The sequence below is a fragment of the Danio rerio genome, chromosome 7 (assembly GCF_049306965.1).
Source record: "Danio rerio strain Tuebingen ecotype United States chromosome 7, GRCz12tu, whole genome shotgun sequence".
Lineage (NCBI taxonomy): Eukaryota > Metazoa > Chordata > Actinopteri > Cypriniformes > Danionidae > Danio > Danio rerio.
The window spans coordinates 40,504,491-40,532,129 of record NC_133182.1 but is presented as its reverse complement, the minus strand read 5'-3'; the positions used below and the strand labels follow the sequence as shown (position 1 = coordinate 40,532,129).

General features: G+C 35.6%; 1 protein-coding gene across 15 annotated transcripts in view; it reads right to left on the bottom strand.

The window, feature by feature from the left end:
* Window positions 1-27,639, bottom strand: part of esyt2b (extended synaptotagmin-like protein 2b) — an 860,030-nt gene that overhangs the window by 12,833 nt on the left and 819,558 nt on the right. For 2 of the 15 annotated variants that reach the window (XM_021477936.3, XM_068222708.2), the window contains 15 exons: window positions 26,304-26,380; window positions 26,145-26,217; window positions 22,381-22,470; window positions 14,876-14,931; window positions 6,235-6,355; window positions 5,934-6,110; window positions 5,772-5,854; window positions 5,631-5,679; window positions 4,447-4,536; window positions 4,260-4,340; window positions 2,607-2,708; window positions 1,132-1,206; window positions 973-1,059; window positions 622-771; window positions 169-524 (listed from right to left, as the gene is read on the bottom strand). In XM_021477936.3, the coding sequence (XP_021333611.1) occupies window positions 169-524; window positions 622-771; window positions 973-1,059; window positions 1,132-1,206; window positions 2,607-2,708; window positions 4,260-4,340; window positions 4,447-4,536; window positions 5,631-5,679; window positions 5,772-5,854; window positions 5,934-6,110; window positions 6,235-6,355; window positions 14,876-14,931; window positions 22,381-22,470; window positions 26,145-26,217; window positions 26,304-26,380 (1,667 nt within the window). Of the gene's footprint in view, window positions 1-168; window positions 525-617; window positions 772-972; window positions 1,060-1,131; window positions 1,207-1,866; window positions 1,924-2,606; window positions 2,709-4,259; window positions 4,341-4,446; window positions 4,537-5,630; window positions 5,680-5,771; window positions 5,855-5,933; window positions 6,111-6,234; window positions 6,356-14,875; window positions 14,932-17,541; window positions 18,397-22,380; window positions 22,471-26,144; window positions 26,218-26,303; window positions 26,381-27,639 lie in introns of those variants that run through there. The other 13 variants (XM_005166445.6, XM_073908849.1, XR_012383453.1 and 10 more) reach the window with 10 other exon arrangements.

The window sequence follows — 27,639 nt, the reverse complement described above, 5'->3', positions numbered from 1 at the left end:
TGAAGATTTACCTGTTGTGTTTGATATGGAGTTTGTTTTCCATATCAAACTTGCGATGTCTGAACTTACAAGGATGCAAGACTGACCATCAACTCCCACGGTGGAAGTTGTGACTCTGGAATACTTGGAATCATACAACTCTACTTATAGAAATAGACTCCGACTCACTTTTGCAGCTGCTGTAACCTCTGCTGGAGCTCCAGTGTGGCGCAGGGTAGAGAAATGTCGGAGGCCAGACTAGGCGTAGAGTCTCGATGAGACTGACGCTTGTGCGAGCTGCCTATCCCAAGACTGGACAGACTGCGACCAGCATCTGCTAACCGCACCGGGGAGCCATCAGACCCTCTTTTCCCCTGAGGCGTGTCCGGTGGAGGGGTACAGGGTGGGTTCTGGGACGGCTGGATGTCTGTAGGGCTGCTGGTAGCTTGAGGTTTTGGAGGCACACAAGTGTTACTCTGACTAGTGATTCTCACTCGGACAGATGACGGGTGGCTGGATGTGACCTCCTTTTCCAACGACAGGATCTGTGAACACAAAAAGCACATTCACATGGATAAAATATATTGACAGAAGACTTCAATGTAACATGCACACAAAAACAATGCACACAGACACACCAACCCTGAGAGCCATTTTGAGTTTGAGGGTGCTGTTGGGGCCGGAGCTCTGCAGAGGAAACTGCTGATTCAGAGTCATGTCCACCTCATTCAGGAGAGATGCAAGAGACACTTGTAGACTACCCAGAGAGCACTTGTGCTTACTATCCTTCACCTGAGACAAACAAATCACACGTCAGTTTACTTTTACTAATCCTGAGCTTTTAATCATAATTAACACACGCTTTATTGGTCTTTAAATAATCTGTCTTCTTTTGATTAATAAACATTGAAGTAGATTTCAGTAATTAAGATGATTTTAGTGACTATTTGTTAACAAACATTCATGCTTTTAGGACGATCCCTTATAGAATACCTCAATTTCCAGTTCCTGAGTCTGGGGGTTGTTGATAAGGAAGGGGAAAGTCTCTTCCCACAGTGGCTCACTGGTTTTATACCTCACCTGCAAAGTACAGGACAGGGTATATGTGCATTGCAGGACTTTAAGATGTTAAAGCTGATTAATCAATGCTACCTTGCTTGTGCACGTCTTCTGTCCTACAGTCAGTTTGACAAAAGGATTTGGATCTATGCTCACTTTCTTACCAGACTGTTGAACAAAAAGAGAAAGAACCCAATTATTGTATGCGGTGGGATATGACAAAGTCAAAAAAACATGATACAGTCTCAAAGGGATAGTTCACACAAAGAAATAATAACCTCATTATTTACTCTCTTTCATGTGGTTTTAAATCTTTAAAAGTTTTGAAGAATGCTGGTTACTGTCACCCATTGACTTCCATAGTAGGAACAAAAATCCTATGGAAGTCAATTGGTCTCAGCAACCAGCATTCTTCAAAATATCTTTTTTTTTAGAAGAAAAAAAAGTTAAAGGTGAGTAACTGACAACTAACAGAGTCAAATTGTGGGGAGAACTATCCCTTTAAATAGTCAATTACAAATATGCAATACATTCTGACCGGTTGGTTTATTGTAAATAATAAATCATAACTCAGCTATTTGAAAGTCATGCTTCTTTCTATATTTACATTTACAAAAGCACTGATACAATACTTAAAGTTAAAAAAAATGAGCACAGCCACAGCAATCTGCCGAATCCAGATGATGTAAAACACATGCAGATGTGCTTAAGGGAAGAATCCATTGGAGAAGCACTTAATGAATAAAAATCACAAAAGAAAGACACAAATGATAAAAGGCATTAAATCAAGCTTAGATTTCGGATCACCGCATGAATTTTCAAAAGTACCTTCAGGCCTTTATAAGGAGGTTTGGGGCCATCAGGGTTAAATACAAAAGGATTGGTCTTTCCACAGGAAGGATTGAGTGAAAATGAAAATAGGAAAGGTAATATATGAGAAGAGGACATGCAAGAAGGATAGTCAGATCAGCCAAGCCCCACAGTTTAACAAAATATTACAATACATAAAATAATAATAATAATTATTATTATTTATTATTATTATTATTTTCCTTCTCTGTGCAAATGCTGTTGGGGACAAAAAGACCTTAAAATAACCTGGTTTTGCACCCTCTCGTCTAAGACCAAGCTGTATTTAAATCATTCATGTGACTTCAGAAACAAAATATATGGGTCAAAAATAAATGGGTGAACATAGTTACTGAGCATTTAAGCTAGAACTAAAGGGACAGTTCAAATGAAAATTCTCTCATCATTTACTAACCATTCACTTGTTACAAACATTTTGGGAGTTTCTTTCTTCTGATTAATAGAAAATGAAAAAAAATGAAAAATGCTTTATATATTCAAAATAAATAAATAAAATAAACACAAAGAGTTGGAACCAAATGATGACGAGCAAAAGGTGAGAATATTTTCACTTTTTAATAAACAGCGGGGGGAAATGTCAATTAACATGCATTGAGGTTCATTTGTTATTTGAATGGAAGAAATGTATTCACACTATTGGTTAAATGGCTTCAGTTAGATTTGGGGAACCAGGATGCAGATTTTACTGGCAAACTCACAAATAACTCTCTACAGAGAGAGTCAGCGTTCTCACAAAAGACTAGACCAGACGCTCTCCTTTCCTTTAGGTTTCCACAGCCAAAACTGCCCTCAAAGACACTCTTACAGTACAAGAGGAAGGCACAATGAAAACCATTAATAAAATGGGTATTTTACAAGAAGACTAGGAGTCAAATTTAAGAATTAAGACATTTTGAAGACACTTGTAAATGAAATTTCAAACTTATACAGGACTGAACACTGAGGACTTTTAAGATTTGTAAAATATTTTACTTGCCTCATCAAAAACAAACTCAAATTTAGTTATTTATTAGTCAAATATTTTAAATAATGTGTCAGAACAAGCAAACTCCACATATTTTTCCACATAACTAATCTTCAAAATACTGACAAGCTTTAAAAACTATAATAAACTCAAATCAATTGAATTCAACTCAGTTCAGGTCAGAGTCCTCAGCAGGTAGCTGCAAATACATGAAGAACTTTTCAAACAAAAGTTATTTTAAGTAAGATAATTAAACTATATGGGTAAATAGAGGTTAAAAAAAAATGTGTTCAAGGCTCTAGTGAGATTGCTATTTGTTGTAATCCAGCCTGTGCAGATTGTTGGAGAACTACACATATGCCACTGATAAGAACTACAAATCCCATCATGCACCGCACACACACCAGTTTCAGTTCTCTCCATGATTGCACTCACACAGCTGGAAGCTCATAATGGACTAATCAGAAAGACCATTTAATGACTTTGCTGAAATGGCTTTGTTATCCAAGCATTACAAAGAATTCTATTATGTAGCCTTGCCTTGTTTCTTGACCCTTGCTTTGTTTCTTGTTTATATTGTTTTGTCACTTGCATCAACCTCTTTGCCTGTGACCACGATGACAATTTTTTTATTTTCTGTTAGTTCCTGTCCTGACCATTTGCCTGTTTCCTGACTAAGCTTTGGATTACTCTTATGCTCCTGTTTGTTCCTGTATTGACCATTGCCTGTATGGCTTTTGGATAGGTGTTTGGCCAATTGGGTAGCTTTAAACAAAGAAAAGAAAATTAACACCTGTTTTTAAAACAATTTAAAATAAAAAACAACAAAATATTCCAGTAGGTCTAAATTGTTTGCTTTTGAAATTTAAGACATTTTTTTACTTTCATATCATAAACTATATTTGCATAATTAAACATTCTAAAAAGTTCACTCCCTAAAAAATGTTAGATATATAAATATAACATATATGTTATATTTATATATCTAACATTTTTTAGGGAGTGAACTTTTTAGAATATTTAATAAAAAATTTTTTAGATATATAAATATAACATATATATATATATATATATATATATATATATATATATATATATATATATATATATATATATATATATATATATATATATATATATATATATATATAAATTATTATATATAATTTCTTTGAGTAAATTATTGTACCCAATAAACAACAGCATAATTTATATCAGTAAAGAAAATGAAAGCAGATCATTAAAATGCTGTAACTGAAAGCGGAAAACCATGTCCGACGGGTATCTTTATAGGACATCAGAACATGTTGCTTTACAGCAGATCCTCAGGAAGAACCTGTGTGTACACGCAAACACAGACATAATCTTATGTTTGTAGATTTCTTACTGGCAAATTACTGGCTGAATCCAGGTTAACAATAAGCAGAGCGGAAGAGAGATTGTCATTAGTCCTTATGCTCTTCTGTACCTAATAAGAGTAAAAAATACACAAGATGAGAAAGGAATAATCAAAGGTTCATAGAATGTTTTAATCATGTCTATCAATGTCAGTCAGCGTGTTTGTGTACGCATACTTGATCTAGTTTTTCAGCACTCGAGTACAGTGACAGCCACTCTAGTCTCAGGTGAAGTTTGCCTGTAGTAACTTCTTCCAAATCAAACCACTGCAGATAAAATACAACAAAAAATTGATCGGTGGAATAAAATGAGAGTTATGGACAAAAATAACATTCGTTTCATTCCAAATCAATTAAGCAATACTACAGAGTTCAAGAGAAAAGACCTATATCTATCTATCTATCTATCTATCTATCTATCTATCTATCTATCTATCTATCTATCTATCTATCTATCTATCTATCTATCTATCTATCTATCTATCTATCTATCTATCTATCTATCTATCTATCTATCTATCTATCTATCTATCTATCTATCTATCTATATATATATATATATGTAGTGATTTTCAAAAATATTACATCAATTTGTAAAAGTTTATTATTATCATTTGTTAAGTGTTCCCACACAGTTTGATATAACGCTTACACTGCTTTATGTAATGTCACATTTTACAAGGGAATAAAAGCAGATGTGTGAACATAAGACAATCTCCGTTGAAATGCACCTTCATTAGAAAAAGTCAAGATTCACCTAGGAAAAAATTACCAACTGTAGACAGATTTAGAAAAAAAAAATGTCTAGTGGAAATGTATAGAAAAATGCATTAAGAAAAACGTTTTATGAATTATGAACTTGTTCAGCCATTTTGCATGTAAAGATTTATGCAATAAACAAACAATTTACTGTTGTGTGGGGGTGAGACTTTTTAAAAGAGACCAAAAAAATGCATTTTGATCAACAAGACATAAATAATCAATATTGTAGGAAACATCAGAGAATTGTACATGATCATTTGCATGGATTTACCAAAGCATTTACAACTTGTTCAAAGGAATAAAAAACTTCCTTTTTGATGTGCACAAGTGACACAATGGTGTGAGGATTGAACAGGGAGTTTTATTAATTTCAATTCTGATCTGAGAAATGTAAAAAAGCCACTAAGAAAAACTGTAATACTGACTACCATAGACTTTAAAAAGTATAAAACCTGCCAATACTGTACAATCCATTACCTCAACTATGAAAAAAGAAAATGTCAGATCATTAATTAAAGTTTCTAAAATAAAACTGGTGGTGACATTTGTTAAAGAACATGCATTGCAAATGAATGTAACAAGAATGAGAATTTAAATACCTCATCAACCTTCTGTTCTTTATGAAGCTCAGTCAAGTCAATCATTAGACTGGAACAAAAATTAACAATACATTTCACACTTTTAAAAAGATAAATGATAGACAATATTGCACATTTTAGATATTTAAATGAATTTGGCACCTTCCCAAGAAATCATCTTTATCTGGGTCTTCATCAAAGAGCTCAATTTCCAGATGTTGTCCTGAAGGTTCATATACTAGTGCCTGATAAAACACATGCATGCAGATTTGTAATATTTGATCTTTGTATTACAGTATAAGCATAGCGTTTCTCCATACTCACCTCATACACCTCGTTCCACTTGGGGTGCAGACACTCTTTGATTGTCTTACTTCTGAAAAGTTGGTTGCTGACCAGCAGCATACCATATGGGTCAGACTTGCCTTTGATTAGTCCGCCAAGATACGTGTCCTTTACTTCCAGATTCTGAGCTTCAATAAAATAAATCCTCAGCACTCCCTAATGAGAGATCCAAACATAAAAGAAGACAGCAGAAGAGATGGCTGAATAATAACATCAGTAAGTGAGCATGGTTTGCTTAATAACGAGTGATGAGATGGTAGTGTTATGTTTGGGTGTTCACCTTTGGCATGGGGAAGCGAAGCTGTGCCAGCTCAACCTCACCTATCAACGGCACTGTGATCCTGTTAGGCAACACCATGTAAGCGCTGATAATATCTTGGATCATTTGATCTGAAAAGCCACTGCCAATGGAAAAGAAATAATGGTAATGCATCATTAGTGATTTTCTCCTTTATATATTCTGTTGACTAAATATTTAACTTTGCTGATTGCTTGCTGCCATGTACTGTAATTGCAGAGTAACCGTAAATTAAGGCCCATTCCCAATTCTACCCCTTAGCCCCTTACTCATTTTGCATGTTCACATGCAAAGAGGTGCATGTAAAGGGGTGGGGTTGTCACAATTATCTATAGCTTGAAGGCATAAGGCAAAGGGGAAGGGTTAGATAGCCGTTGAAAATGAGATTTTTCAGAACCACACTCGAAACCATAGGGTACAAAAATTTCCAGTCACTCGACGGCACTCGAATACCCAGTCAGAAAAGTCTAGGGGCTGGGAATGAGCTTTTTGCAGTGTCTGGTATAATGTTAATATAGTTTTTGTATAGATCAGGGCTGTCCAAACTCAGTGCTAAAGGGCCGGTATCCTGCATAGTTTAACTCCAACTTCCTCCAACATACCTGCATGGAAGTTTTAAGTATACCTAGAAAGAGCTTGATTAGCTGATTCAGGTGTGTTTAATTGGGGTTGAAACTAAAATATGCAGGACAACGGCCCTCCAGGACCGAGTTTGGACACCCCTGGTATAGACGAATATGGCCATGGTGTAAATGCACAGTACAGTGACAAGCTTATTGCCGCATTATATCGTTATGACAACATGATATTGTTGCCTTCAGTGATTTCCTAAGATACATACCATCTGAAGAAAAATACCACATGCGTCTGGATTCATAACTACAGCAGTCATCATCGTCAATCTCTTATGAAGTAAGAGATTGCGACGACACATGATGATGTGTGCGGGTGTTGTAGTGCTGTCCCATTTCTTAGGGGTAAAATATGAAGGCCTTCCCCTTAACACTCTGTTTCAAGGCCAAGGGGAAGGGGTGAAAAAAATAGAATCGGGATTGGGCCTTAATATCTCTTGACCCTTCTCTGAATCAGAATCAGAAAGAGCTTTATAGCCAGAAACATTTACACAAGGAATTTGTTTCCGTGACAAAAGCCTTTAACGTGCAACAGAATAACAGTGACATGACAAAACTCCAGTGTAACTCTAATGTAACCACTGTCATTCACTATCCTTGAAAGAAGAAAAAAAAAACTAGTGATATTCCAGTATATTATTTTAATACATTACCTGTTTTTACATTAAAGGATACATTAAATTGAGTGCAACATTTGAGTTTTGATATATTTGTAGTAACAAGTTTTTTTTTATCTTCATGGAACATGAACTTTATTAATAGTCTAATCATTTTGGAATAAAGAGAAAAAAGGGGACCCATAAAAGGTATTTTTGGCTATGACAAAAACATACCCATGCACCATACGACTAGTTTTGTGGTCCAGGGTCACATATTTTCTTCAGGCGGTTAATTGATTTATGCATCAGAGAGTTAAAAGCAGGAACTGTGTTGAGAATTATTGGAAGACTTGAGGTTCAAATGGTTAGCAACACTCAAATTGTTTCGTGTGGTGAACAATAATAAAGCAACAAAACCTGTTTAATGGTGTCTTAATTGCTAATAACAGTTGGTGTCGTAAATAATGATGTACTGTAAGTAAACTGAAACAAACAAACATAAAATAAAACCTATAAATGTTAGCGCATATTTTAATCAGAAACAATCAATAATGAAAAATACAAACACGTTACTTCTTTAAAAACATCATTAAATAGTCACTCTTGTAGAAGTTGCAGAAAGTCTAACTGATTTAAATATGCCAAAGAAAAAAAATCCTGTCCCTCCCAGATGTATTGCTAACTGCAACAACCACATTCAAACGTTGACTCGCCGGCTAAACCAACAATCTAAGAAAACACAAATATCATCTGACACTGTTTATTAAAGTATGTTTTTGTAACATTATCATGAATATATTTTCCAAGTTTCGTCAGACAGCTGCTGCAGCACTTGGTGTGACAGTTTATACATCCACAGTAATTGGCCTGCAGCCTGTCGGTCCAGCACAAACCCACTATGACCTTGTTAAAATACAACCACAAGCTGTGAAAGACGAGAGAGGAAGCACAAAGCACTAGTCCCAGTCTATGCTAACCACATGCTCCTGTCTCTGTGCAGCGAGTTGACTTTGCTGAAAACACTGTGAGGCCCGAGTTATATAAAGTCTTCTCAACATACACACATGATTCGGCAAATACAAGCAGACAAATAACACTTTCCAAACTAATAGTATAGCACAAGGTACAAAAGCATGTAGAGCAGAGCACTTCAAGGATTATTAGTACTGTATTAAGTATTATTTAACTGGTCACACTTTACAATAAGGATTCATTACTCTCAGTTCATGTCAGTAAACAGGTAAACTAATGAAATCTTATGGCAAAGTGTGACCATTTGAATCAGTAATTTATCCATGTTTATCACTCACTGTATACAAACACTATATTGTGTATATATACAGTCAATATATACAGTTGTGCTATATTATGAGACTACAGTACTGTATATTGTACAGTATTCTGTTTAGCTATTTTAAAAGAGCATAAGTCTTTTCATAAGTCATAAGTTTTTTTTAATAACTGTCCGCATTACACATTTGTCTTCCCTCTTTTGCAACTGAATCATTTATGCATGAGAGAGTTGAATGATGCAGTGTTATGAATGACTGAAATGAAAAACAAAAGATTACGCTGTAAACTGATTTAGAGGCACTTTTCCCAGAGCATATTTAAATTGTTCCGCATAAAGATCAACCACTAAGCAAGCAACTAAACCTGCTTATTAGAGTTTAAATGAGCCTTTATAGCCAATAGTAAGGTTAGTGACATGGCTGAAACTAAACCAAACTATATATTAAATTTTACTTCTGTTGCATAATCTGAGACTGGGCAGGTAATTTAATTTAACCCGCATGCTCGCTTATAGCTGGATCAGGAGACTAAATACTGATATTAGACCTACATCTCTTTCAATAGAGAGAAAGCTCTACTAGTGTTTAATATTCTGTTATGTTTGCTATAAGAGTTTTTGTTATGTTGCAGGTGTTATGGTTATGCCACTGTGCTGAGGAGAAGAGATTGTGCTTTGATACTGTAGTGTGTGGTAACATGAATTTTATATCCTGCTCCGCTCAATAGCCAGCAACCATGCTCAAATCAACAATATCTTGCCTATTGAGTTCATTATTTTAAATGTACAATGTTAATCAATATTTTATATTACTACTTTTTAAAAAATAATTGCAAATATTAATTTGACATTACTCATTTTGTACATTATGCATTACTTCATGTTTACAATCTAGTCTAAACAGAAAGCACTGTTAAAATCTTTTAATCCAATGTTAAAGAGTCAATAATCAGAATCATTAATGGGGGATCAATAAGCTTTGAAAACAAACAGCAGAAGTTCAGGTTCAACTACTGGATGTTTAAACTTACCAACAACCAAGGACATTTTTAAATGGTAAAAGGAGCATTGCCAATTGTGTGCATGAGCTTCAACAGAATGCTTGATCAAATAAGGATGCTTACAATTACATATCATTGCTTCCTGGCACAAGAGTTCATCTACATATGAAAAAAATATTTGAATAAGTATGTGCTTACAATTACATTTGATTAGTTCCTGGAAGTTCATCTACATATGAAAAAATATATATTTGAATAAATATGTGCTTACAACCACATTTGATTGTTCATCTACATAATGAAACTTTACTACAAAATTAAAAATCCTGAAACAGACTGATGAACTCATCACATGTCTGAAAATTGTGTTTGAGACATAATATTATATAAGCATTAAACAAAAAGAAAGAGAAATACAATCATGAAAAGCCATGCCATGAAAAGCCTTCTAAAAGATGAGCCTAGATCCAACTGCTAAAACCATTAAGAGTTCGGATGGGGGTGTCAGCCCAATCTCACAAGTAAACATAACTATTTTACATAGGCTGTAGACAGAAAAGTAGCTCAATTCATACGCTTTAATTCATATGAAACCCTAAACCTTGCCCCTCACTCAAAAAAAAAGAAAAAAAGATATAATTTTTTGCTGCTCGTTCAAACCACTTCTTTAAAATCAGGTGAAACAACACAATTCTTCAGATTTTTTGTTTTGTTTTTGTTTTTGTGGGGGGGTGTGGCAACTTAATGTTATTTACAATTTTAGGTTGACTGAACATAACAAAATTAGGTTAACTTCATTGTGTGGAATCTAGGATTTTTACAGTGATAAACCCAACCATCCTTGGAGGATGATTAAATCATAAAATGTACAAATGAGATTGTACAAAATTATAAAAATCAGCCACTAATTGAAAAAGTTATGATTTGCCTGAGATTGCATTAGGGTTCGCAAGGCTAATGTGTTGAAAATATCTGAATGAAGTTGATCAAATAAGCAGATTTCAAACATTCCTCTACTATACATTTTCTTTGATTTATGTCACTAATCACACCCTTTCTGTACATTCATCAAAAACTATTTATATTCTCCAATCTGTTTTCTCATATTCTTTTCAAATTACACTTGACATTCAATATCTCAATTTCCAGCGAGTCGTGGTAAAACCCAGCTTCATCTTCTGTAATAAAAGTGCGCCAACATTCTCCATGTAAAACAACACGCTGAACACAAATTATAAACCTCATAAAAATATCAAAGCAAGAATGATGTTAATAACTCCTCTATTGATTTGCCTCCCAAGTGGATGCAGTTCCCCAAACATCTTCATAATGCAAGCATAGTGCTCTCTGAGCCTACAGTAATCACCAGTCCTAAACAACAGGACACTGGAGATGTACAGAACACTTCTTTTCTGCAGTGAAGATCCACAGCAGCACCAATAAACTTTAATAGCAGAAGAGCAAGCACTCTCAATGCTGCAGTGCTAATGACCTTAGCCGAATGTTGCTTTTGGTGTTTTCTTTTGCGCTTAGCTTGTGATAAGAACAATCTAGAGTTTGAGCGTAGGAATTAGGGATGCAACGATTATAGATTTTGGTTGTACGATTATAGTCTGAGGAATAATAGCATAAAATAATATTTAAAAAACAATAGTCCATTTTGGCAGCACGGTGGTGCAGAGGGTAGCGATGTCGCCTCAAAGCAAGAAGGTTGCTAGTTTGAGCCTCGGCTGAGTCAGTTGGCATTTCTGTGTGGAGTTTACATATTCTCCCTGTGTTTGTGTGGGTTTCTTCCGGGTGCTCCGGTTTTCCCCACAGTCCAAAGACATGCACTATAGGTAAATTAGGAAGGCTAAGTTGTCTGTAGTGTATAAGTGTAAAGAGTTTGTGTGGATGTTTCCCAGTGATGGTTTGCAGCAGGAAGGGCATCCACTGCGCAAAACATGTGTTGGATAAGGTGGCGGTTCATTCCACTGTGGTGACCCCTGATGAATAAAAGGACTAAGCCAAAAAGAGAATGAATGAATGAATAGTCCATTTCTCTTGCGACTTAAAAACAAGTGAAAAAAAGTTTTGGGCAATTAAAGTTATCATTTTACACTAAAAATAATTAAAAGAAAAATAAATAAACAAGTAAATAAAAATAAGAATCTATCGAAAAGAATAGTATTCGTCTAATGTCAATCAAAGCTACATATTATGCATGTAGAAAGTAAGTTCCCTTTTAAAGCAAACGAATGTAGTCAAAGGCTGCTGAACCTTTGTCTGAAAGGCACTTTTGATCAACTGTATTACAAAATTGTTTGATATTTTTCATTTTGTATTTTATTTTTTTTTATTAGGATTAGAAATGTGATTGGCCTATTCTTGTCACATGACTCACGGTGCGCTCGCGGCATTCTTTCGCCACTAGGTGTGCCTGGAAAGCATGAGTGCGTCACGGCGCTCCCACATTTTACACCCCACATTTCTTCATGTTAATTGCTGATTTAAAAATTTTTGATTTCCCATTAAAGAAAATAAAGCGGTTCTTTAAATGCTTAGTTCAATCAACAAAATTTCATTTACATCCCAAGATGTAGCTAACATTTTTTTTCTTCTTCAGTAGAACATTAAACATCAAGTGGCCATGTGTCCTAATGGTAAGGAGTTTGACTTGACATCAAAAGACTGCAGGTTCAATTCTGGGTCCTGGCAGGAACTAACGATAGTGAGGAGAGAACAAAGTGCACCTTTTTATCCATCTTCGATACTCAGTTATGGTTCCCCTGAGTAAGACACCTAACCTTTAATTGCTCCCCGAGCACTGAAAGAAATAGCAGCCCACTGCACCGGGAGTATCCTCACTTTATGTGATTGTGTGTGTGTGTGTGTGTGTGTGTGTGTGTGTGTGTGTGTGTGTGTGTGTGTGTGTGTGTGTGTGTGTCTGTGTGTGCTTTCAGTTCTCACTCCAAATGTGTGTGTGTGTGTGTGTGTGTGTGTGTGTGTGTGTACTTCAATGAGTTAAAAGCAGAGGACCAATTTCAAGTATGGATAAAACCATACTTGAAAAGGTCACTTCACTTCAAAAGTACAGAGAACTCTTTACTGGGGCTGTGAATTAAAGCTTAAAATATTGTAAAAAAAAAATATATATATATATACAGTTTTATTTCAAAACACCTCATGGTGGACTTGATTTGATGATTATTTTTAATCTAAAAATGGGTGACCAATAACTCAACAGCTTCAGCTAAAAATCTTCTTTAATGATCTTCTGAAGAAAAAAAAGTCACCATACATCCTTAATGGCCCGAGGGTGAAAACATTAACTGTAAATTTTCATTTTTTGGATAAACTATCCCTTTAATGGTATTGATATGAACTCCCGCGCACATTTTAGAAAAAAAAAAACATTTTAAAACTGTAATAAATTCCTACAGTACAGTTCTTTACACAACAGAAGGAGCTTGAAACCCCTACACTGTAGATGAGATTACTGATGAAATCACTACACGCCTGGGTGTGTGTGTGTGTGTGTGTGCATGATCAGCACAACCCGAGGAGCAACACTCATGAATCTGTACCAGCGTTTTACTGCAGACAGTAAGTCAAGGCAACACATTAAGGGTCTCTCTAATCTGCCATTACACTGGTCACTTAGAGGCTGTTTGAAAAACTATTTTTGTTACTTTAATTATTTAGTTTGTACCTAAACAATTTCTAGGTAATACATGCTGGGGGGAAATGGTACATTGCATCTACAGTACATGCATAATGCATAAATTTACTGTAATTGTAATTTAACAAATGGAACTGTGAATGCATTTCAGAGTCATACAGTATAGTAAATATTATATTTATTAAACAGCTCTCAGGAACACTTGATTCCAATTGGTCAATCAATACCTAAAATAATAATAAAACAGGCTCATCCAGGCAACTGAAGAAGACTTGTAAGAATGCTTTTTTAAAGTAATATAAAAAGAAAAAACAGTAATCCTAATTCATTATTTCTGTCACTACAATTATTTATCGTGAAAACCCATGAAAAATGTATGTTTCTTTCATATCTGCTAATTGCTACCAAATCTATTCTCAAAATGTTGTATTCAGTGAACTAATCAAATCATTCATCCACTTTCCTTTAGCTTAGTCCCTTTAGTTATCAGTGGTCGCCACAGCGGAATAAACCGCCAGCTTATCAAGCATATGTTTTACGCAGCGGATGCCCTTCCAGCTGCAACCCAGCACTGGGAAACAACCATTCACTCTCACATTTACATTCATACAATACGCCCAATTTAGCTTATTTAATTCACCCATAGAGCATTTCTTTGGACTGAGGGAAACCAGAGCACCTGGAGGAAACCTATGCCAATCAATCACAGAAACACCAACTGACCCAGCAGGGGCTCAAACCAGTGACCTTCTTGCTGTGAAGCGACAATGCTTACCACTGAGTCACCCGCCAATCCGAACTAATAAAATACTTCTAAATATTCTTTAATCAATATTCTATATCCAGTTATTTACTTATGTGGAAGATAGCCATGAAATCAGTGTGTTAATAGTAGTGTGTAAACAATGTTGTGTAAAAAGTAGGCATAATTGAAACTTTTAAAACTTCAAAACATCACTTTTTTAATTTTTAAGCTTACAAAATAAACCTTCATCTCAGAAACATGAATTCAATCGAGTATGTGTGAAGTACAAGTCATTTAGCTGATGTGGCCAAAAGGTAAATGCATCTCTACGCAATCCTGAGACAGTTATAATGTGTGTAAAAGCTTATAGGTAATTAAAATCAGCCTACATCAGAGAGAAAGAAAGATGTTTTTCTAAAACTGCTGAATAATGGCTCTACAATGAAGTTGATATAGGCCTGCAGCAAAGTACAAATACACAAAGAAAAACAAAGGAGGCGGTGTTATAAATCTATGGACAAGAACCAAGAGACCCTTATATCAAAACAAAACAGCCTGACCCACATGAAAATAATGAATCAAAGCAGGTTCTACAAGATGCCTTGCAGGATTGAAATAAGATAAATTATTCCCAGAAAAAAATGTCTTACCAAGTAAAGATATAATCCATTTTTAGAATGAAAAGTTCACTTACTTAAGACCTGGAATGTCCAATATGTTTGTGAGGCCTGTCCAGTTTATGTCCAACAGCTGAATGAGAAGGAGAGAGTGAAGGACATTTTCAATCAATACCCTGATCAAATTGCCTATTAGACATTCTGTTAACATTATAAACTACATATGTACATTATGAGTACATATATAGCTACATATCAACTAACTCACATTTGAGTATTGACAGAGCAGGTTAGGGTGAGTACAATAAATGGATGTATATGTAGTTAAATATCAAACATTATGCAGAAAGTCTACTAATACGCTACTGACTGCTACTTGACATGACAAAATTACAAACCATCTGAAAGAAACCATCAAAAATAAAGCAATCTCACTACTATATTTTACAGTATGTGTACTTCATGTGATCCTATGCTGTACGTAAAGCAATCATTCACCATAAAAAAGCTAAAAAGGCTGGCTCAATTTAAAATTTGAAAGCAACCAGCTTTAGGACATTTTTGAATTTACTCAACTTAAATAGAGTCAAGTGCAGTACTGGATTGACAGTTGAGTCAACTCAAAAAAACTCTACATCAAGTTGCCTTACAACTTTGAGTCAAATTTGTTTGTTGTTTTACAGTCTAGAGGTTTCAAACATTAAACAAACCCTTTTTGTTTTGCATAAACCTCTTTTTATAAAAATAAAACAAATCTGTCAATATATCTGTCAGTTGTTAAAAAATGTTGAGTCCCAAAACTATCTTATGATTTGACGGTCTTAAACTGTAAATAAATTACAGCTCTTATATATTAATTCATTTTCCTTTGGCTTAGTCCCTTATTAATCAGGGGCTGCCACAGTGTACCGCTAACTATTCCAGCCTATTTCATGCAGTGAATGCCCTTTCAGCCAAAAGCCAGTACTGGGAAATAGGGCTGCACGATTAATCGAAAAAAGATCACAATCTCGATTCGACCCAACACACGATCCTAATTCAGCTTTTTCTACGATTCAGCCAATTATATTTTCAAGGTTAGGAGAAAAGAAAAGGCGGCCGCAGAAGTCTTCACAGCAACATTGACACCTTCAAATGGAGTAAAAGTGTCCCATACTGTATTTTTAAGGTATAATTCACCAAAAACGTCATTTCTGTCTTCATGTAATGATGTATTCAAGGCAGCGAAATCGCACGTGAGCTGACGCACTGTTTGTTTACTTCCGAAAACGCAAGCATGCACGCAAGTGATGCCTTCTTTATTGAACAGAACGTGCATATGCTGTGAATAACAGGTAATGAAGTTGTAAATAACGTTCAGTTTGTTGCACAGAGTGATCGTTTGAGGGGCATGCATGAGGTTTGATTAGCATGTATGTGTTTTTCTCTCACAGTGACAACAGCCATGAACCGCACTAGGAAGTGAAAGTGAAACCTGTGCGCACATTATTTAAATGATCATATCGCATTTTAGAGTTATGATTACGACAAGCATTTGATATGTTTTTTTCTTTCACAGCAAACACAAAGTTTTGTCCATAAAAATAAATGTTTACTGTGTCAGCATAACAACCCAAGCCTATATTTAATGGAAATATAATGGTCTAATAATGTTTTTAATGACAGGTGATAAGCACATGTCTTAAACATAATAATTCAATTTTATAATTATGAATAGTTATATTCTGATGTCATCATTTTACAGTGAATTAACAAACAGGACATATTTGAAGTCTGTTCAAGTCCCCCATAATACAAAATTTAGCATTTTAAGCAACAGTAGAGCTACACACAGTCCTAATATTACTAGTGTCGTTTTACCATATGTTTTAGGAATTAACAATAATAATAGGCTAATCATATTAACCTTAATTTCTTAATTTTAAGCAAAAAAAAAAATTGTCATTCACATTTTGGCCAGAATCTTGCAGCCCTACTGGGAAATACCCACACACTCTTGCATTAACACACTCATACACTTCGGCCTATTTAGTTTTTTCATTCACCTATAGAGCATGTCTTAAGACTGTGTAGGAAACAGGAGCACCCGGAGGGAACCCACGTGAAGAGAACATGCAAATTCTAGACAGAAATTCCAACTGGCCAAGCCGGGACTTGAACTAGCAACATTCTTGCTGTGAGAGTGACAGTGTTAATCATTGAGCCACCATGCGACCCCACTCTTAAGAATTAAAAGGAAATCATAAAACTATTATTAAACACATAATTCTCAAGCATAATTTTACAAGTAGCTACTTGAGTAAATGGCAAAAATCTCAGAAAAATCACATATTTCACTTTTGTTGGAATGACTGTTAGGTTGTGCTTTGTTGTCGCACCCTATATTATAAGCAAATCTGACAACTCATAGAGAATGAATTTTTTACTTATAAATTTTATCACAATTTTCTGATAAAACAAATATTCATATAAGAAGATAAATGACAACAATGCAGATTCTCTCATGCTATTTTTATATTATGAGTTTTTTTTTTTTTTTTTTTTTTGCTGTTACCCCATATTTAATTAATTTCTTAGTCCCTTTATTCATTAGGGATCGCCACAACGGAATGAACCGCCAACTTATCAAGCATATGCTTTATACAGCGGATGCCCTTTCAGCCGCAAACCATCACTGGCAAACACCCATATACTACCACATTCACACTCATACACTACGGACAATTTAGTAAATTCAATTCACCTATAGTGCTTGTCTTCGGATTGGGGAAACCGGAGCACCCAGAGGAAACCCACTGGAACACGGGGAGAACATGTAAACTCCACACAGACATGCCAACTAACCCAGCCGGGACTCGAATCAATGACCTTTTTGCTGTGAGGTGACAGAACTGTAAAATGTGCTACACAAAAATATCTTGTATTTGCTCATAGAAAAGAAACAAGTACAAAACAAAATGGCTTGCAAAATTAATTTATTTTCTTCTAGGCTTAGTTCCTCTATTAATCTGGGGTCGCCAAAGTGGAACCAGCATATGTTTTACGCAGCGGATGCCCTTCCAGCTGCAACCCATTACTGGGAAACATCCAAACACACTCATACACTACGGACAATTTTGCCTACCCAATTCATCTGTACGGCATGTTTTTGGACTTGTGGGGAAAACCGGATCACCCGGAAAAAACCCACACGAACACAGGGAGAACATGCAAATTCCACACAGATATGCCAACTGACCCAGCTACCTTCTATATATATACATGCCTCAGGTAATAATTTAACATCAGCATGGATGTAAAGCCACACTATAAAGAAAGCACAGAAATAACAAGAGTACAGTATGTACTGTTAGTTACTGTAAAGGGAACGATCCTTATCCCATGGGGCACATAAACAGGAAAGTAAGAGGGAAGGACGGACAACAAGCAAACCATCTATTAAAACTGAAATGCAATCTAAAAATGTTCTGTTAGCCTCTTCAGTGTCGCCCACACTGCAGAGGATCATGTGAAGAAAGGCCATCACTGCAGTGCTACAGTCCAAACCCCTTTAGTTTCCCCACACCTGTCTCATTCAGGTCTACACTTCAGCTAGAATGAGACAGAGCTAAGACAACCTGCTGTGAAATTAGCCCTGCTGCTAATCTGGTATCCTGACAGACTGCTGAATCTGGGTCAGTGACGCTGTATGTCTGCCACTGCTATATGCACGTGGTAAAGCTATTAAGATCAGTTTTTGCTGGTTAGCAAACCTTTAAATAGAGGCTTAACCAGAGTCAGAAATTAGCTTTTTTATTCAGTGAAAATATTTCCAGATACATTCTTACCTCTGAATAGAAAGTTTCAGTTTTTTTTATTTTTTATTATTTGATCTGTGTTGTCTTTTATGTCAAATACTTTCATCAAGCACTTCCATCACACAGAGGATTATATACACCATTATCGATCACAACAAACTATTCAAAACTGTAATTTATTTACACAAAGAGCTCATTGTAGGTTAAGCCTGCAATATTAAGAGAGGTTTCCTTGAGGATCAGTTTTTGTAATTAGGAACTTTCCTGTTTCCACAGACATATCCACCACCCCAGGGTGTCAATAATTTCATTATTGTTTGATGCTGCATTACATAATACGAGCTTTTCAAAAACATGTATGGCCAGTTTTTAAAGGCCAACAGCAGTTAAATAAAACTTTTTAAGGGCTCTTATTATGTAATGCAGCAACTCTCTTGAAATGGGGTATATGCACGCTGACTTTTAAATTCAGTCAGCCAGCCCTAGGGCTTCTGGTTAAATGTCATCCCATACAAAATCGTTGCATTTAAGATCTGATAAAAAAAAAAACAACAAAAAAAAAACAGCGATCATCACTGCCTGAGCAAGAAGCACTGCATTAAATGATATTTTTCTGCACCATGTCTTATATGGACATTAATTTTACACCAGTATTTTCAATGGCATTTCTGCGCTTGCCTGCTTTCTTTCGTATATACGTTTTTTACTTTTACTTTACGTTCTTTATTGTCCACAAGTGGAAATTTAGCTTTGACTTCATCACACAACCATATCAGCCTTCACATTACACATTTCACGGGAAAAACAGGCAACACAAACACATTCAATATCATCACATAAATCACATTAAAAACTCAAATTAAAACCCTATACATACTCAAAACGCAGTTTTTAAAATTCCAATAGCAGTCAGCACAAAGGACATTAGATACACATTTTTCTTTACTTAAGGTTGCCTAAAACATCCTTTTGATCCTTTTTTACACTTTAACAACCAAATGGAAGATCTATTTAACTGATTATATTTTAATTACATGACAACATCCATGCTGTAAAAATAACCTTATGAAATTGAAAATAGTCACATAAAGCTTTCACTGGAAGTTCATTATTGGCTGAAAAACACTAGGTGTGCATATAGCCCAGGTTTGGGCAAACTTGATCATGGAGGGCCAGTGTCCTGCATAGTTTAGCTCCAACCCTATTTAAACAGACCTCCCTATAGAGTTCAAGTGATCTTGAAGACACTGATTAGTTTGTTCAGGTGTGTTTGACTTGTGTTGGACAAAACTCTGCTGGGACACCAGCCCTCGAGGACCAAGTTTGCCCATCCCTGATATAGCCTATTAACTAAGTGACACAATGGGGTGCTGTATAGCTTTAGTGGTCTTTGAAAACAAGGAGGTTTTGTTTATAATGAAAAAAGCGAGCACAGTTTATTACCTCACATCTGTGTCATTTGTAGAAAGTGCATTAAAAACGTCAAAAAAACAGACTGCAACATTTTTGAACATGGAAAGAAACAAAAATTAAACAACATTTTAGAACTAAAAACATTATCTTGTCTAATAAATATGTACACACTCGCTTTATGTTTGGCTGAATAAATTCAACCTTTACAGTCTTCCCTTTCATGTTTTTGTATTTATCATAATATTCCAGACCAAACGATGATCACAAAAGTCTGGAAGATTGATCTTATATTTAGCAGTAGCAAGACAGAGATTTGATGTTGTAATATGGGGAAAGTGAAACCAACATTATCAATGAACTGTGCTATATACAGTAAATGTACATGATGTTCCTACTGAACAAAAATGTGCACACATCGAATTGTTTCCATATGTTAAATACTTGTTACTAAACTGATTTTTTTTAGATAAAGGTTTGTCATTTAGAATGTAATGTAAAAATAAAATAATATAAAATCATAAGTCAATTTAAGATATTAATACCGATTAATTATAATCTTAGGCTTATATCTGAGAATCAACTGCAGCCCTAATGTCACTGACGGTCATATTCAGGAAGAAACCCTCACCTCGTCACTGCTCCTTAATAAAGAATTACCACAATGTGCAGATATGAATCTAAGTCATTCATCTGCAAAACGTCACACACAGCTGACCATCTCTGACTCGTACATTCCTGAGGATTTCCATGATACACACTATACACACTGAAAACTAAATATTTCAGGCTTGTTAAGAAGAACCAAGCATCTGCCCACTCACATTCCAGCCTTCTGATGTTAAGTCTTGTCTTTTTCTTATCTAATCTGGCTTCACTAAGACACTCCTTCCATGACATGCATCTTTTCTAGGAAATAACACACATTGTGACATTCTACAGTATGTAAAGCAGAAACCTGCCTGTGTTCAAATTTATCTTTATCTTGCAAACAAAAAGACAACAGAGCTGGTTTGTGCATTTTAACTCTACTATTAGAGTTAGCTACTATTAAAGAAATATAAATAAAATGGATATCAATTCTCAAGTTAAATGAATTTGTAAATATACAGCCAGCAACACAAAGATGATGGGTTTGTGGAACAGATAAAGTACACAACCTTAAATGCAATGCTAAGTCACGTTGGACAAAGCATCTGTAGAAATTAGAGCTCAATTTGACAATATAGTTTGGTAAGCTAAATTGTCCATAGTGTATGTGTATGAATGAGTGTGTATGGGTTTCCCAGTGATGGGTTGCAGCTAGAAGTCTGCTACGTAAAACATATGCTGGATAAGTGGGCGATTTAATCCACTGTGATGACCCCAGATTAATAAAGGGACTAAGCTGAAAAGAAAATGAATGAATAAATGAATGAATGAAAGTGTTTTATATTTTATTCATATTTATTTTATATTCCTGCAATTTTATTAAAGTATTTGCCCTAAAGTTCCTAACACAGTGAGCAATATGATCACACATGTAAAAGTGCATTTCTGAGTATTTGCTTTAAAATGTAAATAAAGAAATAGTCCTTTACATGTGATATGTTATTATTATTATTATTATTATTATTATTATTATTATTATTATTATTATTATTGATACAACTATTAATTTGTTGAATTTATAGAAATAGTACTAGTAGAAACCAGCCCTGGTAGAAATGAAGAATAAAAGTATTATACAATAATGAGGAGTTTGCATGTTTTCCCCATGTTCTCATTGGTTTCCTCCAGGTGCTCCAGTTTCCCCTGCAATCCAAAGACATGTGCTATAAGTCTTGAATGTGTGTGAATGTGTAAGTATATGGTTGTTTCCCAGTACTGGATTGTGGCTGGAGAGGAATCTGCTGCTTAAAACATATGCTGGAATAGTTGGTGGTTCATACCACTGTGGCGACCCCAGATGATCAGGGACTAAGCCAAACGAAAATGAATGAATGAATGAATGAATGAATGAATGAATACAATGGAGGAAAAAAAACATAATATTTTTGGGAAAATGCACACATTCAGATTCAAGATGAGTCCAAGAGAACAGGCAGCAAATGTAGACCAACTAGTTTGACCAACTACAGAAGCATTTAGCCAAAGGGAAACAAGTCTTGCAATCAATCTTTTTTTAGAAGTCACTGTAAAAAGATATGTCCAGTCTTAGAAATACAAGCAAATTTTTTTTTTTAAAAGTCTGGTCTGAGACGCTTATGCAACCTGCCCCAGATGTACTACATATTACAATACCAAACTATTTTAGAAACAAGCAACGTGTCTTGAGTCTACATTAGGCAATAAAAACAGACAGTAACACTAAAGTGTTTGAGTTCATAACTTACTGGCTTCTTGAGGAAGAAGAGGGAAAAGGCACCAACCAGCGGCATATTCCCCAAAAGTGGCTCAAGAATCACCCGCAGAACTCCATGTAGCTATTCAGACACAAAATAAGAATGAAATATTACATAAAACGTTGATATGTGTGAGGGAATCTCTCTGGAGAATTTGGTGTTTCCTCCTCTTGTTAAGTAACTTATATCTCTCTTTAAAAAAAAAAAAAAAAAAAAAACAGAAAGGGTCTTCACCAGATGATATTAAATAAAAGCATTTTGGCTTCAAGAAAACCTTTTTAATGCATCATTACCATGAGCCAAGTAATCCCTGAAGAGAATGACAAATTCAACTTAAAAGTTTCTTTTCAAGTAAATATATTATATTCTAAGGATGGTTAGCATCTCTGAAAAACAAGGATATGTTTTTTGCAGAGAGAGAAAGAGAGGCGCTGTCAAACCAACCTCTATGTACAGTACCTCAGGCTAATGATGAATGTTTCAGGATCTTGACACTGATGCATTTATTTATTTTGCTCATGACAGCACTCCACATACGCTTAGTGATATCCTAAAGGACATTTACCTCCACAACCATCACTGCCACTCTGAGCTCCAGAATTATTAGCTTCTGTTTTAAACAAACTGTCACTAGCAAAGAGCTGCTAATGAGAACAAATAATTCAAGGCAATGTCCTTCGAGCAGTCATTTGCAGAATCACAATGCGTGGAACAAGGTCATACAAGATCACCCGATGCATACATTAAAGGGATAGTTCACCCAACACTGGCAATTCACATTCAATTCAAGTATCGTTTACTTTAATTGTCTCAAACCTGCTTGACGTTCTTCTGTTAAACACAAAAGAAGATATTTGGAAAAATCGAGAAACCTGTAACCGTTGAATTCCATAATTTTGGGGATTTTTGATTACAGATTATCAACTTTCTATTAAATATCTTATTTAGTGTTCAACAGAAAAAGAAAATCATAACATTTTGGACCCACTTAAAGAGTAATGCAATTTAAACGGAAATTTAACCTTCGTTCTTATTTGTTTCTTATGTCTTTAAAAAATGGTATTGTTAATAATGTTGAATTACTCATTAAGTGAGTGTGTATATAGTAATGCCTTTTGTTCAGTTTGTTCATTTTTTTGTGCTATTAATAAACTCATTATTCTTTCATTCATTTTCTTTTCGGCTTAGTCCCTTTATTAATCCAGGGTCGCCACAGCGGAATGAACCGCCAACTTATCTAGCACATTTTTACACAGTGGATGCCCTTCCAGCTGCAACCCATGTCTGGGAATAACAAACTCATTAATCTTCATTAATTTTAGACATGGCATATACTGTATGATGTACAATAAAAGCACGTAAAAAAAAGTTATTTATACAGTATATATATATATATATATGAAAAGTGTTTTTAAACTAAACATAGATTTTTATTTGGTTTGCACATGCACTTCCTGAATTCTTTCAAGGAATAAATTGCAATTTTTCAAGAAGAATTAATTAAATGAATAAAAACTACATTATTTCATTTACCAGAAACAAAAATATAACATTACACTGAATTCATTATTTTTTTTGTGTGCCACCCCAAGATTTGGTGCGGCCTCTTCTTTTCTGGGGGCGCCACTGACTCCCACTAGTCACTTTGGTTGGTTGAAAATAATTTTCCCAGATAATAATTCTTAAAAGCAGGGTTCGACAATAAGGATGGTCCAATATGCATGCACAGGCGATCGAGAAGCAACACGACTGACAAAAATAATTGCTTTCGCAACTTCGCGCGAGCAAAGCAGGTGAATACCGAATGAGAGGATAATCACTCGCGCTAACAGCTGAGGTGCTGCGCGCGACTGTTTATAACGTGTGCGCGCTCCGTTTCCTTTTGTGAAGCAACTGTGTCTAGAAATACAACTGATGCGATCGGTTCTCTTACAAAAAGACTGAACAAAAAGGGAGGAACATGCACATAGAGTCTTGCTGCTTTCAAGAGTTCCAGAATTGACTTATTGTAAGCAGCGCCAGTTGCTTTCGGTTTAACCATTCTTTAAAAAGATACTTTATGGGTCTATCATTAACCATGCGTGTGTGATCATTCTTTCATTATCACAGTATGTTTTTTACCTGCTTTCTTTTGCATTAATATGGTTTAATTATTATTTTTTCACAATAACATTGCTTTAATGGGAGAATAACTCCCCATTTATGTGTAGTTAACTAGTGATCTGGAACCTTTAGCCAGGATATATGACTGTGCATATGTTTTGTTAAATAAAAAGTATAGTATTCAGCTATATTTTGCATGTTTTCACATATTTAAAATTTATGGCTAAGAAATAATTAACTGTTTATTTATGGTGTGGTCAGAGATCAATTGGGTAAATCCTTTTGGGCTCTTAAAATTATGAAAACTAATAGTAATATATGAAACCCTGACCCATTTGCTCATGATTATTGAGATATACGTGAAATAAAAAAAAAAAAAAGTGAAAAAGTGAAATAAATGAGGAGGCGTGTAGAGATAACGCAAACTCTAAATTAAGTAATTTTAGCATGTCAAAGTCATATTTATATGTATAAAATATATTTTCCCAACAAAAAAATTGTGGCTAGTGAAAATGGCGAGTGGCTAGTAATATTGGAAAACTACTAGCTACAGTGGCTGGTGGTCAAAAAAGTTACTGTTAAGCCCTGTATATATATATATATATATATATTGTAGCGAGCGATTACATGCCACGTCGCCCTGGTCGCTAATTTCACCCAGCTGGACCATCATCAAGCCAGGATCGCTCACAGCTGGACGGCATCAAGCGGAGAGACATATAAGCCCAACCTACGCCAGGAGAAGATGAGCTTCATTCTTTCTATGACTCCCTGTGCTAATGCTTGTCTCTTTGTCTCTCCGTAGCGGACTCCAGCTCGTGACGATCCTTCACCCGACTACTCACTGTCCTTCACCTACTTCCCGGAGCACCAGAGCACCTCACCTTGAAGAAGAGCACCTTTTACACAACGCACAAATTTGTAAATAAAGCACCCCTCCGGGGACTTGTCTGTAAACTCATCCTGTTGTGCCGCTGTTTTCCCTCTGCCTCGCTACAATATATATATATATATATATATATATATATATATATATATATATATATCTTGAGAATTTTCCATTATCTTTTATCAGCGAGCGGTTACTTCACAGGAGCTATTAAACCAGGCCTTGCACTTCACTATGATACTACCATAGAGAAAAAGTGGAATGCTAAAAGAGAGTCTTTCCTGCTACCTGCTTTTCATCCAGTCTAAATACATCCTACATAAACACAGCATCATACATGGAGAGATTGCTCTGCTACACACTTGATGTGACAGACTGCAACAAACACATAAATCATGCACGGAACAGTCTTTGTGTGAGCATGAGTGTATATTTCCGATCCTGTACTACAAAACAGTACAAGGGCAATTCAGTATTTGGTTACACACCTCCCTATAAATACACACACCCTTTCGGTAAAAATAGGCTCCGTTCAGTCGACTGGATTCCTTCCATGAAACACGTGGTTGCATCACAATATAGGGAAGAGCTTCTCCGTATCCAGCAAATTAACTCTCTGGCCTTGGCTAACATAATCCATTGGGTCACGGAGACAAGTTCAGTGGAAGATGCCATACATAACATGGGCTGCTGTGTATGTGTTGTGAACAAATGATAGTGGAAAACACAACAGAAGACAATATGAGAAGATATAACAACATACCTGTATACTTTTAATCCCCGCTCTGCAGTAGTACCTTTTGACATCCACATCAATTTCAGTGTTCCCAACATAACTGTAAAGGAAAAGACAAACATTGAAAGCAGCAGCACAACCAGGAGGATCAAAAGACATCAAGAAGACTCGTGACAGTGACTTCACCTGATCTGAAGGTCCATTATGATCTGCCGTTTGTCCACATTTTCAGAGTAAACTTTGACCCCATTGATCCTGAGAGGCTGTGATAGAGATGAATGCAGATGTCCCGTCAGGGGGGAGGGGGGGAAGCAGGGTGACATTTCTTTAACCAGCATGCATTCCTTTACAGAGCCCTGACTACATCAACTATTTCCATCTGACAGCTGGTCAGCTTTTCCAAAAGGTTTACATTTCTTACGTCAGACTTTCTACTCCTGATGCAATTTGAAGCTTTTTATTGTCAAGCTATGTCTTCAATGAGGAATGAAAGGTGCCACGAACAATATACACAGTTCAGACTGACTAGATAAGTATACTGATATTATGATAGAAATTATACTGTGAGATGTGGACACGTGAGAGAATTTCATTCAGAATGTTGCCTTAACAGATGACCCACGTTTAGAATGTACAGTCAATTACCCTGTTTTGTTTTACTGTGCAAAATCCTATTGCTTTATTTTATGTTGTGTGTGTAAGTGTCTGAATAACCCGGGTTAGTAACTGTATTATGGACCAGCCCCTGCGATCGGGTACTATACCAGAGTTGCCGACCTGGGGGTGTTACAGACTCTACTGAAAATCTGAAGACAGGGGGAGGGATAATATTACAGGTGTTTTCCAGAAGAAATTTAAAAACAGGAGAGTGGCAGGAGATAAATCTGAAATACGGGAGACTCCCGAGAAAAACATGAGTGTTGGCAGGTATGGCTGGAACGACTGTCTTTGTTTTGGTTCTTTTGACCCGCCCACTGCCAGTTTAGCCAATTATAATTCAGCACCCCAGGTTGCCTTGGTGGTGAAAAACCATGAATTTCAGTCAATCTGTCATGAAGGCTCTCAAAGTGTGCATCTGTGACCGAAACGTGACCTCTGGTGGAAAGTAGCTGACTCCAAAATGAGACAAAGACTTAGAGTTACAGACGATGTTATTAATTAGCAAATAATATAAATATTACAAACATAGCCATTAGGTGAGCAGGTTACATTGTAATCCTGTGTCATAACAACATGCTACATGTCGAGATTTGCAGTGATTAGCAATTTGGCTGTTTGCACCGGACAAAACACGCCAGAAATTTAAATGCAGCCATTCAGAAGCACAGAATAGTGCATTTACTGCACTCCAACGAAATAGTAATGTTTATAATTTAATTAATACATATTAAACATCTTTAACATTATTAAATGCACATGCTGAATCACTGATATGTGTTGGTTTTGAGTCACAGTTCTAAAGTTCAATTTTAAACGTTTCTTTTTTATTTTCAAGATCTGAGGTGAACTATCTGCTGCTACC